At 38.1% G+C, this 18,684-nt stretch overlaps 2 protein-coding genes across 3 annotated transcripts in view; one reads left to right on the top strand and one right to left on the bottom strand.

Annotated features, from left to right (window-relative positions):
- Positions 1-5,590, bottom strand: part of LOC107588793 (microtubule-associated protein 6 homolog) — a 24,954-nt gene extending 19,364 nt beyond the window's left edge. For both annotated transcript variants that reach the window (XM_016277035.1, XM_016277030.1), the window contains exon 1: positions 4,546-5,590. In XM_016277035.1, coding sequence (XP_016132521.1) covers positions 4,546-5,237 — 692 coding nt within the window. In that variant the 5' untranslated portion in view covers positions 5,238-5,590. The remainder of the gene's footprint in view (positions 1-4,545) is intronic.
- A 3,642-nt stretch (positions 5,591-9,232) lies between these two features.
- LOC107589716 (2-acylglycerol O-acyltransferase 2-A-like) overlaps positions 9,233-18,684 on the top strand; it is a 10,074-nt gene continuing 622 nt past the window's right edge. Inside the window, exons 1-5 of the mRNA XM_016278224.1 lie at positions 9,233-9,341; positions 9,878-10,056; positions 14,928-15,132; positions 15,698-15,872; positions 17,918-18,117. Of these exons, the coding sequence (XP_016133710.1) occupies positions 9,248-9,341; positions 9,878-10,056; positions 14,928-15,132; positions 15,698-15,872; positions 17,918-18,117 (853 nt within the window). The 5' untranslated portion in view covers positions 9,233-9,247. The remainder of the gene's footprint in view (positions 9,342-9,877; positions 10,057-14,927; positions 15,133-15,697; positions 15,873-17,917; positions 18,118-18,684) is intronic.

Below are 18,684 nucleotides of genomic sequence, written 5' to 3'. Positions count from 1 at the left end.
AAGTATGTAGTTTATGCACATTTGTTCAAAACAGCCTGGCAGATTGTTCACAAGATGTAGGCAAAAGTTTGTATTGTATACAGGAAGGATCATTCTTCTGTTGCGCTGCTTGTCTATTTCTTTCAAAGCACCAACTTAAAATACCTATTTTGGTTTGATTGCTTGAGTCACATGAGAAAATAAATAATTTTGCCTTACTGATGCAGTGGCCTATTTAATGCGGGTGCGGTTCAGGTCGCGGTCTTTGTCAAACGGGTCGGGTAGAGAATTAAATGGGTGCTGGCTGCTGTCGGATAACGGGTCGGTGTTGTGTAGCTACCGCGGATGCAGGTTTACCTAACAGCACCCGTGCAGTACTCTGCTTTAAACTGCTTTGCGTCTCTCCGTCAGATAACCTCATGTGCATGATGCGCCATTCACGGGTATTTCCCGAAACCGACACACCAATTTATTTAGATTTATTTTTTATTTTTTTAGTCTACGAAATTTTTTTTGACCAATCGTTTTCGTCTTAGTTTTAGTTTTCGTTTACGATAACCTGGAGATGGGCTTATTTAAAACGGGCTTATTTAAAATGCAAACTCATTCTCTGCCAGCAGGAGCAATTTATTTAGATTTATTTTTTATTTTTTTAGTCTACGAAATTTTTTTTGACCAATCGTTTTCGTCTTAGTTTTAGTTTTCGTTTACGATAACCTGGAGATGGGCTTATTTAAAACGGGCTTATTTAAAATGCAAACTCATTCTCTGCCAGCAGGAGGCGCTCCATTGAAACTTTTACTAACGGTTTCTCCAGTAATGGCTGTAATCAACGCAGCTCCGCTCATGAACACTTCTTTATCAGATCAAATGAAAATGCCATTGAAACTTTTCTGAAGACAGTCGGTTCCCTTCAGAGATAAATTCATATAAAACACACATGCAGTGTTATGATTTTGAAACGTGCAGTGCTCATGTTTATTCAACGAAGTCAAACGGCACAAATAAATCAATGTATGGGAAACTGGTAATGTGTATTGAAATATCGGAAATGGGTTTAAAAATCATATCACCATTATTGAAAAAAATAATATTGCGATACATATTGATATTGAATTATTGTCCTGCCCTAGTTGAACCACTGATGTCACATGGACTATTTTAACGATTTTTTACTACATTTCTGGGCCTTGAACGTGTCAGTTGTGTTGCTGTCTATGCAGGGTCAGAAAGCTCTCGGATTTTATCAAAAAATATCTTAATTTGTGTTCCGAAGATGAACTAAGGTCGGGTTTGGAACGACAGGAGGGTGAGTAATTAATGAAAGAATTTTCATTTTTGGGTGAACTATCCCTTTAATTGTGTGTTAAGGATACATTAAAAGCTAGCTAAAAAAAATTAGCCTAAGCAAGGATCATGTACAAACAATGTATTCCTGATAAATTGTTCTTTGAGAACATGAATCTGACAATACTGCTGGTGTTTTGATTTAAAGGGAGGCCTCCCTTCTCTCCCTGTTGAGAGCACAGGGGAGCGGAAAGAAAAGTGAAAGTTGTTACACAAGACAAAGTTCTTGTCCAGTCAGAATGCTTGAAACGGCAGCACAAAAGCAGCTTATAGAAGTCCAAGGCCACAGGCACCAAACACTCACAGGACAAACATAAAAGAAGAAGGGGGAGGAGTCCGAATTTATTCAGCAACACACATAGAAAAAGACAGAGAATGAGAAAGACATAAAGAAAGAGAGAAGGCTTGTTACACACATACAATAGGACTCCCAACAATGAGCTTAGTGTGCTTATTGTAAATGAGCGCTTGGTACCAGCTGTCAAATCATTCATTTGATAAACGGCATCAACCCTGTTCTACAATGCTACTTTACACCAGATTTTTTCTAATCTAACAGAATTAATTTAATGTAAAAGCACAGTATTTATTCAAATGAGCTCACACGTTTAATTAACTGCTGTCACCAAAAGTCATCTGTAGATGAGCATACAGTGAGGTTGATACCTCTTCCTCTCCCCAGGCACTGAGCTTTTGTGAACAGCCTTGTCACTATGGTGATATGCTGGCACTAGAGAATTGTGTGGTGGGGAGCCAGAGCAGTGCATCATGGGTAGACTTGGCACATTGGAGTAACGTGGTGTTTAACAGAAGCATGTAAAGCTGTTTTGCTTTTTACTTGGATCCAAAAACAACATCCTGATTATTTTGATGTAGTCTAGACCTGTTAGATGACAACATAGTATTTGGATGAATGAATACTGTAAAACTGATTCCTTTTATTAATCCACCAGCACTGCAAATAATTAGATGTGCAATTGCTTAGTTGATTAATGTATTTTTTTATTCTAGCAACAGCCTCGCTGTCAGATCAATAGGTTTCCTGCACCCTGTGGCATCATCTTGCAGCTGTACCTCCAGCATGACATATTTCTTCTGACATTCACTTTGGACTCCAAGTGAATCCCAATGAGATTAGCCCTGTAATACTGCCCTGCAAGGCAAAACTCTCTCTTATTTCTCTCTCTCTCTCTTTGCTGCTTCCTCTGTTATGCTTATCGATTGCAGTCTTTGAATGGGTACAGTGCCTTCAAGTACTGCACTATACAAGAAAAGGAAGGAAAGGCATAAAAGTATGTTAATTACTTACATAAGAAACAATTAATGGAACATGGAAAAGGCATATATATATGATTATTTATTAGTAGGGCTGCACAATTAATCAAATTTCTAATCGCAATTACAATTATGGATGCCACAATTACGTAATCGTTCAAAGTCCACTTATGTTATTCTGCATACTTAAGATATGTTTTTTTCTTTCTACATGTTATCTTAAGGGTTTTTCCATTGTTTTAGTTTTAGTATAACATTATAATACCATTCATATTTTTACTTTTTTTATCATTTAAAGAAGAAACCAATCTGATGTATATTTGACATTAGAGGCTTAATACTATAGAAAAGCATTAGAGGTTTTTCAGTTCGAGTGTTTTCAGCTTGTTTATTTTCATATAAAAATACGGCATGCAGTTGCATCAAACAATGGTATAAACATCATTCAATGTAAATTGTGATAATCGTAATTAATAAATCGCAATTACAATTTCAAGGGAATAATCGACAATTATGACATTTTGATGGACATTTTGATTATGACAGTCATAATCGTGCAGCCCTATATATTAGTATTAAAAAGCTGTGCTATTTATTGTATTATTATATTATATATACATTGTATTTTTTTCATAGTACAATATATTTTTCTTATTTTTGCTAGTATTAAAAAAGCTTTGCTATTTATTATTATATTATATTATATACTTGCCCTATAAGTATTATTTATAATATTATTATTATTATATTATTCTAGTACTTATTATTTGAATTACCTTTTATTTTATATTTTCAGATTTCATTTAAATTTTTCGTTTTAGTAATTTTATGTGCTTTTGCCATTTTCTTATATTTCTATTTACCTTTGATATATATTTCAGTTTTTGCTTTGGTCATTTTAACACTTAAACCTATTTTTTTCTAATGCTCATTTAATTTGAAGTTTAATCTAATATTAATTGATTATTATTAGTTTTAGATAACAACAATGAATCAGAGGTATGGTGTTTCTATTTTAAAGTCAACAATGTAACAATGCACAAATAACCCTAAAATAATTAATAAATATAAAATAAATGCTAAACACTTAAATTGCAAAAATCAATAAGCTATTCCAAGATTTTGCGCAGAAAAATCTGAGATAAACTGCAAACCAAAGAATATTGATCTACAGGGAGAGAGAGAGCGAGAGACACAGATAAATGAAGCAAGCAACTTCCTCTCTACCGCATCCTGTGAAGACACACCTGTGATTTCTCTGGCTTAAAATAAAGCACCAAAGAATGCTTTTTACAGGTTTCTTACAGTAAGAGGATACTTTTTTATATCCAGTTTCATCAGCTTGTGTCATAAAGCTTAAGCCATGTCACTGCAACAAAGCAAAACTCAGGACTAAACATGAGATTAAGTCAAACTAATCCTCAACTTTTCCATTTAAAGAATCGCCCCATAACAATCCATGCATGCACTGTCAAGTGTCTTCATGTTGTGTCAAGTGTTGGCATGCTGTTTTGCTTTGTCTTTCCACCCCCGCAATCTCAGAGTAAAAAGTGACTATTTTACGAGTTACGATTTGTTTGATCCGAATCGTACAAAAATTTGCAAGAAATTGGCATAACTAGAAAATTTTATTTCCATGACTTTTTGAGATTAGATTCATTTTCATGACTGTTCCAGGATTTACAAGAATTTTAAAACACTTTTAAATGTAGGCTTTCGCATAACTTTCCAATAGAGTGGAAAGTTGACATTGTTGATAGGGCGAATTAAAATAAGATTTAAATTATTTTGCTGTTTTAGCTTTTTTAAATAATTGTTTTGTCTTATTTTGTATCATTTTAGTCAAGGCCCCTTTGGAAGTTTGCTGAGGCCCCGAGGGGGTCCCAGACCCCTGGTTGCGAACCACTACTGTACAATCACTCACTGATAATCAATCAGCCAAACCTGTAGGAGCTGCCAGAGGTGACTTCTTGTTTGATCTGCCGGTTGAAAGCATCCACAGCTGCCCTCCCTTTACCCTCTGTAGTGGTGGCATCCCCCATGCTCTGCCCGTCCAACTTCACGCCTGCTTTGTTGGTCACTTTCTTGGCTTGCCTCTTTTTCCTTTGACTAGACAGGATCTCCTTCTCTTGCACCTTGTCAGCAATCTCACTCTTTTCCACCCCATTGTCCATCATCTCTGAGGAGTGTTTGGGTCTGTCAGGGATGCGGTCATTGCCCGCTGAGATGGTCGGAGAGGGTTTGGGGATCCAAGGATGATCTCCCTTCTTAGGGATAGGCCAGGGTTTGAAGTCCTTCTGATACTGGGTCTCGTTGTTAAAAGGAACCTCGGGGCCGTGGTACTCGTTCTTGGGCTTGCAGCTGGGCTCCGGGCGAACATTCCAGTGTTTAAAGTCCTGGCGCATCACAGATCCTAAGACGTTCTCCTCCTGGGTTGCAGGTCCTTTGCTCACCGCGTCGTGGTCGTTGTGAAGCGGCTGCGTTTCCTTCGGCGCGGGCTGCTGCAGGTGAAGATGCTGCATCTCGGACACGTCTGAGTATTTGGTGAAAACCAGCGGCACCGCAATGTCGGCCTTGTCCAGCTGGTTCCAGAACCGAGCCATACAACAGGCTCTGGAGATACAGGGCCATGCCATGATGGTCTGCCAACGTCTTACCTTAAGTTATGTCAAGCTCTTCCTTTTCTCAAAGCTGTTTTGTATTCAGTTTGTGGAACTAAACGCGCTCTTGTGCCTCGCGGGGGGAACACAAAATGTCAGATTCGCAAAGTTTTCGCTTAAAACGATGCTGTCAAAGATGACAGGACACAAATCCAGTGTAAAAGAGGCATTGCGGGTTTTTTTACAAGTGAAATATATTCTGGTTTAGCTCCGTCCTGATCCCCTTGCGCTCGTTAGAATACGAGAATGTGTTAAGACACAGCAGCCCCTCCCCGCGCGCCTTCTGCGCTCAGCATCCACCGAGAGCTGCATCACCTGCCGCTGTCATCATCACGCAGCGTCTGCAGTGGGTGGAGTTGCGCTCGAGTCCCCGCCCACTAAAGTAGAGTCCTGAGGATATCAAATCTGGAGGGACGCTCAAAAGAGTTCAAACATACTTACCGATAATAAACTGCAGATGCAGAATTAACCATTTTAAAATTCACGTGACTTTCCACTGTAAAGTTTTTTTTATTGTGAAATACATCATAAAAATAGGATTAATTATTATTAAATATGAATATTTGTTCAAGTAACACTTGAAAAAATACATATTGTATAATTATTCTCTATATATAGGCTCTTTACGGTAGTTTTGAAGTTTTTGAAAGAAGTCTCTTATGCTCACCAAGGCAGTTTTTATCTGATTAAAAAAACAGTGAAAACCGTTTAAATCAGTTTAAATATATTATATATAATTTTATATAATTATATTATGTGTGGCAATTTAAATAAATATAGACACTTAAATTCTATAATTTCATATGTTTCAATTACAATAACAGTAAGAGTGAATGATTATTTTGTATGTTTTTTTCAAAAAACAGCAATTCCTGACAGACAGTGTTACGGGGCTGACGAGACATGAGACGTGCGGATCCAAATGCAAGGCTTTATTCATAGACATGGTAGAGACAGGCAAGGGTCAGATATTGGCAACGGGTATATAGAGGGCAAGACACAAGAATAATCCTAGGGCTAGCATGGGTCTATGATCGGCAAACAGAATTAAAAGGGTGAGACTAGAGGGGTAAATCCAAGTACAATGCAAAGGTCCAGGCAGGGGCAAACAGTATCTGAATAGGGCAAGACGAGAGGGGGAATCCGAGGTACACAAGCAAAGATCAGGATACAAGAAAACAGACAAGGCAAGACTAAAATAAGGCTATGAAAACTAACGGGCTCCGTAGAGTAGCTATCGCTAGGTGAGCGATATATGCTAAACAATACTCGGCCGGTTGATAGGAGATGGATAGAGTGTTAAATAGTGAGTGAGTGATATGATACAGCTGTGTGCAATCAGTGCTGTGTGCAATCAGTGTAATGAATGATGGGATATGTAGTCCGGGGTGATATGCAACAGTGTGTAGTGCGAGAGTCAATGAAATGGAAAGGGTGACCTCTGATGGCTAGCAGACGGAAGTTCATGGACCGGATACGTAACAGACAGGGCCGGATTTACGCATAGGCATTCAGGCACACCTTCGCTCGTCCAGGGGGCCCAAACAATGAAGGGATATATAATATTTTTGTTATAATATGGCCTATCTACAACAGTAAATAACCAAAACACCAGAAGACATTGAGCAAATAACTACAAACAATAGCTTAAAAAATGACAAACTATTTCCATGTTTTCCACCTTTTTTATGAACGGAAATCACGCTTTCTTCCATTCTCTCTCACAGACACACACACACACACACAGTGGCCTACATACACGCACACACACACACAAGCCGAGACACGGACAGAAACTTGTCTGTTGTCTGCTCCGCGAATTTATCGATAAAATAGTTTCGCAGCTGAAAAGCTACATGACATTTCTCAGTATGGAGGTTCTTGAAGCAGTTTAACTTAAAGATTTGCTATTAGTAGATGCTGCTGCTGAACACTGCTGCTACACACAGACTAATCACGTGCTTAATCTCTCTCTATCTAATAACTGCATTAGACTGCATATCAATGGCTCAAGCCTCTGTTATTGCTCCGCGAATTTATCGATAAAATAGTTTCGCAGCTGAAAAGCTACATGACATTTCTCAGTATGGAGGTTCTTGAAGCAGTTTAACTTAAAGATTTGCTATTAGTAGATGCTGCTGCTGAACACTGCTGCTACACACAGACTAATCACATGCTTAATCTCTCTCTATCTAATAACTGCATTAGACTGCATATCAATGGCTCAAGCCTCTGTTATTAGCTCTAAAATGACATTTTGGAATTTGCAACGGAAGGTTTATGTGGTGCATAAGAAATTAATTCAACACACACAAGATTTCAGGATGGAAACATGAAAAATGTGTTGAAATGAATAATCATCTGAACAGTGTCTTGAGGTTGTGACTCCAAGCAAATTATTAAGAAACAATGCACTCCCGAAGTGGTTATGGCCACGACGCCATAGCCTATTAATGGAACGGTCTTTCTCCGTTCTAAAACAAATTAAGAACTACATTTGATGACTGAACTCAAGTGCTTATTGCGACAGAAAACACTGTAATGGTTTCCACTGATTATGAAATATTTTTGTTTGCTGGGGTTATAATGATATATTGCTATTAGTAGATGCTGCTGCTGAACACTGCTGCTACACACAGACTAATCACGTGCTTAATCTCTCTCTATCTAATAACTGCATTAGACTGCATATCAATGGCTCAAGCCTCTGTTATTAGCTCTAAAATGACATTTTGGAATTTGCAACGGAAGGTTTATGTGGTGCATAAGAAATTAATTCAACACACAAAGATTTCAGGATGTAAACATGAAAAATGTGTTGAAATGAATAATCATCTGAACAGTGTCTTGAGGTTGTGACTCCAGGCAAATTATTAAGAAACAATGGACTCCCGAAGTGGTTATGGCCACGACGCCATAGCCTATTAATGGAACGGTCTTTCTCCGTTCTAAAACAAATTAAGAACTACATTTGATGACTGAACTCAAGTGCTTATTGCGACAGAAAACACTGTAATGGTTTCCACTGATTATGAAATATTTTTGTTTGCTGGGGTTATAATGATATATTTTAATAGGGAAGGGGGGCCCAAACATTTGTTTTGCCTATGTCATGATAAGAGGTTAATCCGGCCCTGTTGACAGTATATTCTAGAACTTGACATAATGACATGTTAATTATAAAAAATTCCATACATGATCATCACACTTTTAAAATGAGGCTTCCTCATATATCAAAAAGTTTTTATTCTTTAAAAAACTGTAATTTTGTGAAGTATTATTACAAGTGAAAATAACTTTTTATATATATATATATATTTTTTTAAATGTCATTTATTTCTATGATGGCAAAGCTGAATTTCCAGCAGTAATTACGTATTAGATGTATTTAATATGCTGATTTGGTGCTCAACAAACTTATTATTATCAATATTGAAAACAGTTTCTTTAAGGATTATTTGCTATAGAAAGTACAGAAAGAATAGAAAGTTCAAAAGCATTTATTACCTATGTATATCATTTAAAAAAGTTTATTAACATTCTTGACATTTTATCATGTTTTATACATTACCAAATATTCATATTTGGTATTCATACAATTTCAATGTAGATTATTTGAATGAACACACACACACACACACGCACACAAATATTCATGCATACATACATATACAGATATATAATTTAAAATAACATTATGCATTTCAGCTCATTTTTCCCATAAATCCCCTATTTTCATGCACATACTGTAAGGCCTAATTTTGCATAGCCCTTTGTCTCCGGGGTCAAAAGTCTCATTGGTGTAATGTCAGGGTACTCTTGGTCTATAATCCTATCACTTGCAGTGAATTTATCAGATAAGGTAGCTGAAAGGAGGAGGGGAGCAGACCAAGACATGGTGTCAGACTTTGACCTCAGAGTGGAAATCCTAGCGCTGTGCTGATCTCTCGGCCACTCGCCGACTCTTGTTGTCTTCTGGTTTAGACATGAAGATTTGTTTTGCTCCGGCTAATGTGCCTCTGGTTAGGAGGATCCAGACTGCTGTCGTACTGCAGTGGGTCTTCTCTTTCCTGGCGCTCGGTAAGTGCATGTGCTTTTATTATAGTCTCTTTGCAAAGCCATCAAGTGTTGACCTTAAATGAGATCTATAGTCACAGTCTGTATTCTGTCTCTTACACATGCAATAGTCACCGCATTTTAAGTTAAATTACATATACTTAAAGTCAAACTTCACACAACTTAAAAAGGTACCCAATATAATACCTTTTACAGTCTTGCATAAAGTGTTTTTAATTTAAGAAAGATATTGCAGCTTTACTGGCTCTCATGTTTTAAAGCTAATAAAATAATATAACCTCATACAAATGCCTCTTTCTAGAAAACACATCACCATGTTTTGAAAAAAAGCAGGAATACATGTTCTGGCAAATGTATTTTGTTCTGTCTATTACTACTGTATGTAGGCCTTTATCAAAGCACCAAGATAGGTTGAAACCTCCAGGTCAAAGTCTTCAGTTGGAAAGATCTTGACTGTAAATGTGTTTGTGCTGATGTGTTTTCTTTCAGTCTGTGCATTTGTGTGTAATGCATCTATGTGTTTATTATCATTTTTGCAGCCCCCATCTGTATTATACTGTTCCTCTTGCTACTCTTCACTCGTTTCTGGCTAATCAGCGTGCTTTATGCCATCTGGTGGTACATCGATTGGGACACACCTTCACGAGGAGGTAGAAAAGTGCCCTTTCTGTGTCGAATGCGCCTATGGGAGTATATGAGAGATTATTTCCCTATAAAGGTGAGTGGGCGGATCTAGTGAAGCATGCTAAAACTATGTCTCTTGGCTGTTTTGACCTTTTAAATAGGATTTTGAAATCAATGTAATAATTATAAATGTTATTTTGATTTTAAGTTAGTGATTATTTAATGGGCTTTGTATAAATCATATGAGCTCAACCATTTACTTTCAATTTTTTCTAAGAAAATGTCCCTTTTGTCAATTCACCGTACAATCTGGGTTTGTCCCAGAATTCGCAGGAAGCACAACATATGACTAAATGCGTCATTAGTATTAAAGAGGCCCTGCTGTAGCTAAACAGAGCATTTGTATTCAAAGTGAATAACTGATTAAGATGAAACCTTGCTTCAACCACCGGTGCAAATTTTCTCTTATCCTGACACAACCTCCTAATCTGAAAGCAGATCATGGATCTTGGAAAAAGCAAACCTTTGCTTATGCACATGAACATTGAAGGTGACACTGTGGGAATTTTGTTTCCTAAAAGAAAACCATCTCAGAGTTATCAAAAACCTACCTCTACAAGTGCAGTGTTGTTGCAGGTGACTGCATGTCTTAATAATGTTGTAATGAGAATAAATGTTATCTCATATAACACCCTTTGGTGAAACAACAGCGTGTGATTACTTGGGCATTATCATATGACTAAATGCGTCATTAGTATTAAAGAGGCCCTGCTGTAGCTAAACAGAGCATTTGTATTCAAAGTGAATAACTGATTAAGATGAAACCTTGCTTCAACCACCGGTGCAAATTTTCTCTTATCCTGACACAACCTCCTAATCTGAAAGCAGATCATGGATCTTGGAAAAAGCAAACCTTTGCTTATGCACATGAACATTGAAGGTGACACTGTGGGAATTTTGTTTCCTAAAAGAAAACCATCTCAGAGTTATCAAAAACCTACCTCTACAAGTGCAGTGTTGTTGCAGGTGACTGCATGTCTTAATAATGTTGTAATGAGAATAAATGTTATCTCATATAACACCCTTTGGTGAAACAACAGCGTGTGATTACTTGGGCATTATCAAACCAGGATTTGAATCGTTTACGCTCTTAATCTGATAAAACCATAAATGTCAGCTGTGCAATGAGACCTAGGCCTATACTCTATTATTTCCTATCCCTACAGCTTTCATCTGGTTAGTTTCTGTTAGCAATAAACGTTTTTTTCATAGCAGTCAGAAACATATTCAAAACATTATCTGTGAGAAACAGAACACACTGTTAGTGAACAGTATTAATAGAACAGTATTATCTTCATTAACCCACCCACAGTAGACAGACAGACTACTGATATTCATGTCCAAAATACTTATAAATCAAGAAACGAAATGGCAGATTATGTTATATTGTTTGTGACATAGGCATTAATTTGCCTGTAAAGCAAAACTAATTTGGCAATGACTGGCTAGCCTACAATATCCTACTTATTGTACGGCTAAGTGACAAAATAGGCCTAAATAAATATTATTTTGAGCTAAAAATATTTTAGAATTCTACCTATATATAGGCTATTTATGTTAAGCTTTCAGCTAACAAAAAATAGTCCAATAGAACAATACAGCAGTCGGCTATGATACAAGACTGACTACTGGTGACTATTCACACAAACGCGTTTTTTCATTCACTGCGCTACTTTTCAATTGTTTTTGTATGTCAATCTTTGACCGTTGCGCTCGCGTCTCAAGTCTTTTGCTGCATCTCGCGCATGAGTTGTGTTCTAAAAAAGTTAAATGAATCTCAACTTTTAAAAACGCATATCGAGATCGGCCTTACATTTCCCCCCTTTCCAATGCCCGGGTTTTGCATTTTTGCTTTGAAAAACGCGTTCTGTGTGAACACGGCTGTGATTTGAACTGATATTTTTCATATTTCTGAAGAATGTAACAATGCTTTACTGCGGTCAGGCCAGTCTCCACTTTGAAAAACACTGTTCTAGCCGCCAGGTTATTTTGTGGTGCATACACTACACCAGGGGTGCCCAAACTCGGTCCTGGAGGGCCGGTGTCCTGCAGAGTTTAGCTCCAACCCCAATTAGACACACCTGAAGCAGCTAATCAAGCTCTTACTAGGCATGCTAGAAACTTCCCGGCAGGTGTGTTGAGGCAAGTTGGAGCTAAACTCTGCAGGACACCGGCCCTCCAGGCCCGAGTTTGGGCACCCCTGCACTATACTAATAGCTTGTAAAAAAATTAAAAAATAAACTGATCAGGGGAAATCCGATCTTTGACTTTCATTTATTGAGCAAGTTTCTCTGTCAAGGTGTATTATCAATCTGAAGTGAAAGTGCTCTGTGAAAACAGGGAATTTCCTTTTTAAAGCAATCAGAATTGATAGGCAAAGCATCTCATACATTAGTTTTTAGAAGGCGTTTATTTTGATATTACACATCAAATACAATGGTCAATGTGTGAGTGACTCTGAGGAGGTGTACTGTCACTTTGAAGTGAAAGTGGTCTGTGGAAACTTTTCAGAGCTATTCAAAATCAAAGACAAAACTGGTCATACTAATAGCTTGTAAAAAAAAAATTAAAAATAAACTGATCAGGGGAAATCCGATCTTTGACTTTCATTTATTGAGCAAGTTTCTCTGTCAATGATGTATGGTGTATTATCAATCTGAAGTGAAAGTGCTCTGTGAAAACAGGGAATTTCCTTTTTAAAGCAATCAGAATTGATAGGCAAAGCATCTCATACATTAGTTTTTAGAAGGCGTTTATTTTGATATTACACATCAAATACAATGGTCAATGTGTGAGTGAAAGTGGTCTGTGGAAACTTTTCAGAGCTATTCAAAATCAAAGACAAAACTGGTCATATATGAGATTTTGGAGAGCTTTTATTATGTAATGCAACATCTGACATCCAGCATCCTGAAACTGGCTGAGTGACACCCTGGGGTAGTGAACTGTCAATCTGAATTGAAACTGGTCTGTGGAAACAGTGAGTTTCCTTTTTAGAGCTATCCGAAATCACAGGCAGAACAGGAAGAATCTAAGTTTCTGTAGGGCTTTCATTATGTAATGCTTCATTAGACAGTCCTGAAATTGGTTGAGTGACACCCTGGGGTGGTGGACTATTAATCTGAATTGAAACCGGTCTGTGGAAACCGGGAGTTTCTTTTTTACAGCTATCTGAAATGAAAGACAAAAAAACTGGTCAAATATGAGTTTTTGAAGATTTTTGTTGTAATGCAACATCAGACAGTCCTGAAACTGGCTGATTAACACCCTGGGGTAGTGGACTGTCAATCTGAATTGAAACTGGTCTGTGGAAACAGGGAGTTGTCTTTTCAGAACTATCCAAAATTAAAGTCAAAACTGGTCATATATGAGTTTTTGGAAGGCTTTTATTTTTGTAATGCAACATCAGACAGTCCTGAAACTGGCTGATTAACACCCTGGGGTAGTGGACTGTCAATCTGAATTGAAACTGGTCTGTGGAAACAGGGAGTTGTCTTTTCAGAACTATCCAAAATTAAAGTCAAAACTGGTCATATATGAGTTTTTGGAAGGCTTTTATTTTTGTAATGCAACATCAGACAGTCCTGAAACTGGCTGATTAACACCCTGGGGTAGTGGACTGTCAATCTGAATTGAAACTGGTCTGTGGAAACAGGGAGTTGTCTTTTCAGAACTATCCAAAATTAAAGTCAAAACTGGTCATATATGAGTTTTTGGAAGGCTTTTATTTTTGTAATGCAACATCAGACAGTCCTGAAACTGGCTGAGTGACACCCTGGGGTAGTGGACTGTCAAACTGAATTCAAACTGGTCTGTGGAAACAGGGAGTTTCCTTTTTAGAGCTATCCAAAATTAAAGACAAAACTGGTCATATATGAGTTTTTGGAAGGCTTTTATTTTGTAATGGGACATCAGACAGTCCTGACATTGAGGAAATGACATCCTGGAGTGGTGTACTGTTAAACTATAGTGAAACTTTATTTTGTAGAAACAGGGAGTTTTATTTTTATAACTATATGAATTTACGGATAAAAAAAATTGTTATTTGCAAGTTTTTATAAGGCTTTTATTTTGTTATTTATCATCAGACAGTTTTTTTCATATTACTTGGAAATTCTACATTTAATATTACTCAACAAATTCATTTTCATGTTATCAGACCATTTTTAAAATGTATTTATGTATTTATTCATGCAATCTTCATTCATTCATTCATTCATTCGTTCATATCAGACCGTTTTTAAAACGTATTCATTCATTCGTCATTGACAGAGAAACTGGCTCCATAAATGAAAGCCAAAGATTGCTTTTCCTCTGATCTGTTTTTTTTTACACGCTATTACCATAGTATATGTTTTTCAAAGTGGAGGCTGGCCTGACCGCAGTCTTTGACTTTGGTGGATATAAACTGCGGAATGGATATTAAACGATCACTGAATGAATGAAAACGTGTTTCACACTCCTTTGACAGTGCAGTTCATAATTTTTCTTAGAAAACATCTGTTTTTATCTGAAAAACTTTTGTGTTGGAGATTCCGATTGTGGTGCTTGGAAATTCCTGCATTTGTTAATGTCAAGCTAAAGCTACCATAGCCGACCTCAAACACAAACCAGTCTGGTTTGAGTCAGATTTGACTGTTGATGCTCTGTGTTGCTGATAAATAGCTTTAGTATTCTGTTGATGCTTTCAGTTTGGTGATTGGTATTAATAGTTAAGCATTAACAGATCCTAGATCAGTATGAAAGGTCATTATAGAGCCCTATACAGCACTGCACATGAACAGCACATGATCACTGACCTTAACAGCTAGCCTTTTGTAAGAAATGAAAGAAACCATATCAAACTTGTTCACAATCTTTAAAATCATCAAGTTAAATTATTTAACTTCTTTGTCTCTTTACTAGCTGGTCAAGACAGCTGATCTGGACCCTAGGAAGAACTATGTGCTGGGTTTCCATCCTCATGGTGTTCTTGTGGCTGGTGCATTTACAAATTTCTGCACGGAGGCGACAGGTTTTAGCAAACTCTTCCCTGGGCTGAGATACAACCTTCTCATGCTGCCTCTCTGGTTCAGAGCTCCCTTCTTCAGAGATTACATTATGTTTGCAGGTCAGCTGCCCTGATCATAGAATGCTGTAAAAATTTACAGTTATTAACATTATTAGACAAACCTTATCACACAGAGTCCACAATATTTAAGATATAAAGTGCCTCAAAATATTACTTTATATATTGTTTTACTATTTACACCAGGCAAAATGAGTATAAATAGCATGATGTACATTTATTATTTTATTTGTGGCAGTGTAAAGCTTTTTTCTGGGCTGTTATTACAGACTGCTACACCAGCTGTTCTAACTTTTCAAAAATGTGTGTGTGTGTGTGTGTGTGTGTGTGTGTTCCAGGCCTGGTTCCATCGGACAAGGAGAGTGCCAGCTATCTGCTCCGGCGGAAGGGAGGTGGGAACGCTGTGGTCATTGCAGTTGGCGGTGCCCCTGAGGCTTTGGATGCCCATCCTGGTGACTACACTGTTCACCTGGCTAGCATGATGTACATTTATTATTTTATTTGGTGGCAGTGTAAAGCTTTTTTCTGGGCTGTTATTACAGACTGCTACACCAGCTGTTCTAACTTTTCAAAAATGTGTGTGTGTGTGTGTGTGTGTGTGTTCCAGGCCTGGTTCCATCGGACAAGGAGAGTGCCAGCTATCTGCTCCGGCGGAAGGGAGGTGGGAACGCTGTGGTCATTGCAGTTGGCGGTGCCCCTGAGGCTTTGGATGCCCATCCTGGTGACTACACTGTTCACCTGGCCAATAAGAAGGGCTTCATTAAGCTTGCAATAGAGCATGGGTAAGCGGCAGCTTTTCCTGATCAGTTAAAGGGGTCATATGATGTTGCTAAAAAGAACATTATTTTGTGTATTTGGTTTAATGAAATGTGTTTATGCGGTTTAAGGTTAAAAAAACTTGAAAAAATTATTTTCCACATACTGTACATTATTGTTTCTCCTCTATGCCCTGCCTTTCTGAAATGCGTTGATTTTTACAAAGCTCATCGGTCTGAAAAGCGAGGTGTGTTGTGATTGGCCAGCTATCCAGTGCGTTGTGATTGGCCGAATACCTCAAGCGTGTGACGGAAATGTTACGACCCTATCATACTGTGATGCCTGTCACACCCCTGTGGACTGTCGATTATGGTTTCTCCCTCTGTGTCCTTATTTGGTTGTTCCTGTTCCCATTATTAGTTAATCACCTCATTGTGTTCACCTGTCTGCCCCTCATTATCTGCCCTATAAGTTCCTGTCTCTGGTATCCTAGTGTTGTCAGTTAGTGTGAATGTTACCCTGTGCGTGTGCTCCTACCCTCTTGTCAAAGTATTTAAGGTTTATTGTATCCTTCATCCTTCATCCTCGTCGTCCTGCCTGTTCCCTGGCACAGCAACACCGTGACAATGCCCTGTCCGCCCGGAGCGACAAGACAAAAACATTAAAACCCATTATAAACGAGGCATTTGTTGCATCCAGTGGGGACATAATTACGGATTATAATGATTTACACTCTTTTTACACGTTGCATCACGCCGTGTAAACATAAAACCATGTCTGCATTTGTGATCGGAGAAATGACAAACAACAAGCGCTACTCTACACTGCTCAAAACGCACATTTAAATCATCAGTGGCAAATCCTTTAAATATGAAAACGTACTTACAGTCTGAGTCAGAACAGCCGGCATTGTAGTCTACTCTACCAGGATCAGGAAACAGTCCTCCATAAAATGTGCTGCACACATCTGAATATTTGGGTTGAACTGTTCTGGAACAGTGTTGTAATACAACTTAAACACTGATTTCTAGTCGTGTCCTCTTTTGGAAGGCCAAACAAAGTAGTTTTGCTTTCCCAACAAAACACACAGCGTCACACACGGCGGGCTAGGGTGAGCGGCGGCCGGAGGCCTAGAGTGAGCAGAGGCCGGCGAGCTAGAGTGAGGAACGGCCGGCGAGCTTGAGAACGGCTTGCGGCAACCACATGTGACGAGCCCGGGCTGGACTCCGCTTCGTCCACAGAGAAAGCCAATCCAGCGATCCACAGCGCGAAGTTGATGTATTTCCTCAGCGACCAGCACGGATCAGCTCTAGGCATGATGAAGCGGATATCGTCCTCTTTTGGAAGGCCAAACAAAGTAGTTTCGCTTTCACAACGAAACACACAGCGTCTCGACATGGCAGCAGCAACAATACTACAGCAAGAATAAAAGTTATGCCTTCTTTCTTTGCGTGAACATTTGGGCAGCGTTATGCAAATCTTCCCACATCGTGACGTAGACATGTTAGAACGAGCCGTTTTAGGTAGGCGTGGTTGACTCTTTTATAAAGAATATCTCTTTGGATTTGAGACTTTAGTCTTTGCAACTTTACAGATCTTCTTTATGCACCAAGAGCTTGTAACACTTCAAAGAGAAAGGAAAAATTGAAATCGCATCATATCACCCCTTTAATAGTATGAGAGGCTATGCTAGCCTCTTGTTGTATTTGTGCCAGTTGTGCATCGACAAATAGTTCTGTTGAGCCACAGTCAGTCAATTCTGAAATACAAGCTTGGGCAACTTGCGCTGAATTCATGAAAGGCTCTGTTACCCAAGCTAAAGAATTTAATTAAGAAATTGTACAAAAGAAAAAAAAATTAATAAGGCGGAATAAAATTGCAGAAATATATTATTTATATTCAAATGAGCATTTAAGATCTGTTTATTTAATCTGTTACATGTCAGGGTTTATTTTGTGATAATGATTGTATACATTATCTCTTACATACATATTTTCTCACTTTTTTGTGCATATATTTGATCAAAGACAGCAAAGAATTTGGGTTAAAAATCCTTTTTTTCCTCCTCCAGTGCAGATTTGGTTCCTATATACTCATTTGGAGAAAACGAGTTATTTGATCAGGTGGAGAACCGTCGAGGCACCTGGCTGCGATATATTCAAGAGCGCCTGCAATTCATTATGGGCATTTCTCTGCCTCTCTTCCACGCACGAGGTGTTTTCCAGTACAGCTTCGGCCTAATGCCCTACAGAAAACCCATCAACACTGTTGGTAAGCACAATCAAATATTAGTCAAATATCATTGATGTCAGGTCAAAGTTAAGTGTAAATTAAAGCCATATTCTGAATCTGTGCCACAACCTTTTTGTAGCCTAAGCTAAACAGATGCAATAACCTCTCTGTCATTTGTTAGCCATTTATTTGTTGTACTGTACCAATGCACAAGTCTTATCTGTTCTCACTTTTAGCCTACTGTAAGCAGGTCCAAACCGTTGCAAAACTTGGAAAGTTAAAGCATGGTATTTGCTTTTTAGCAACCCCAGAGAACTGTCAGACAGTCATATCAGCAAACGTGAGATGAATCGATTGCTAGGCCTCAGAGATCAATCAATCAATCAGTCCATCTATCTATCTATCTATCTATCTATCTATCTATCTATCTATCTATCTATCTATCTATCTATCTATCGTTTAATCATTTTTCTAACTATCAGATCATCTGACTGTCTATCTATCTATCTATCTATCTATCAGCTGATTCTATCTATCTATCTATCTATCTATCTATCTATCTATCTATCTATCTATCTATCTATCTATCTATCTATCAACTGACTA

The sequence above is a fragment of the Sinocyclocheilus grahami genome, unplaced genomic scaffold, assembly GCF_001515645.1.
Source record: "Sinocyclocheilus grahami isolate Dianchi unplaced genomic scaffold, SAMN03320097.WGS_v1.1 scaffold7.1, whole genome shotgun sequence".
NCBI lineage: Eukaryota > Metazoa > Chordata > Actinopteri > Cypriniformes > Cyprinidae > Sinocyclocheilus > Sinocyclocheilus grahami.
This window is presented reverse-complemented; position numbering and strand designations above follow the sequence as displayed.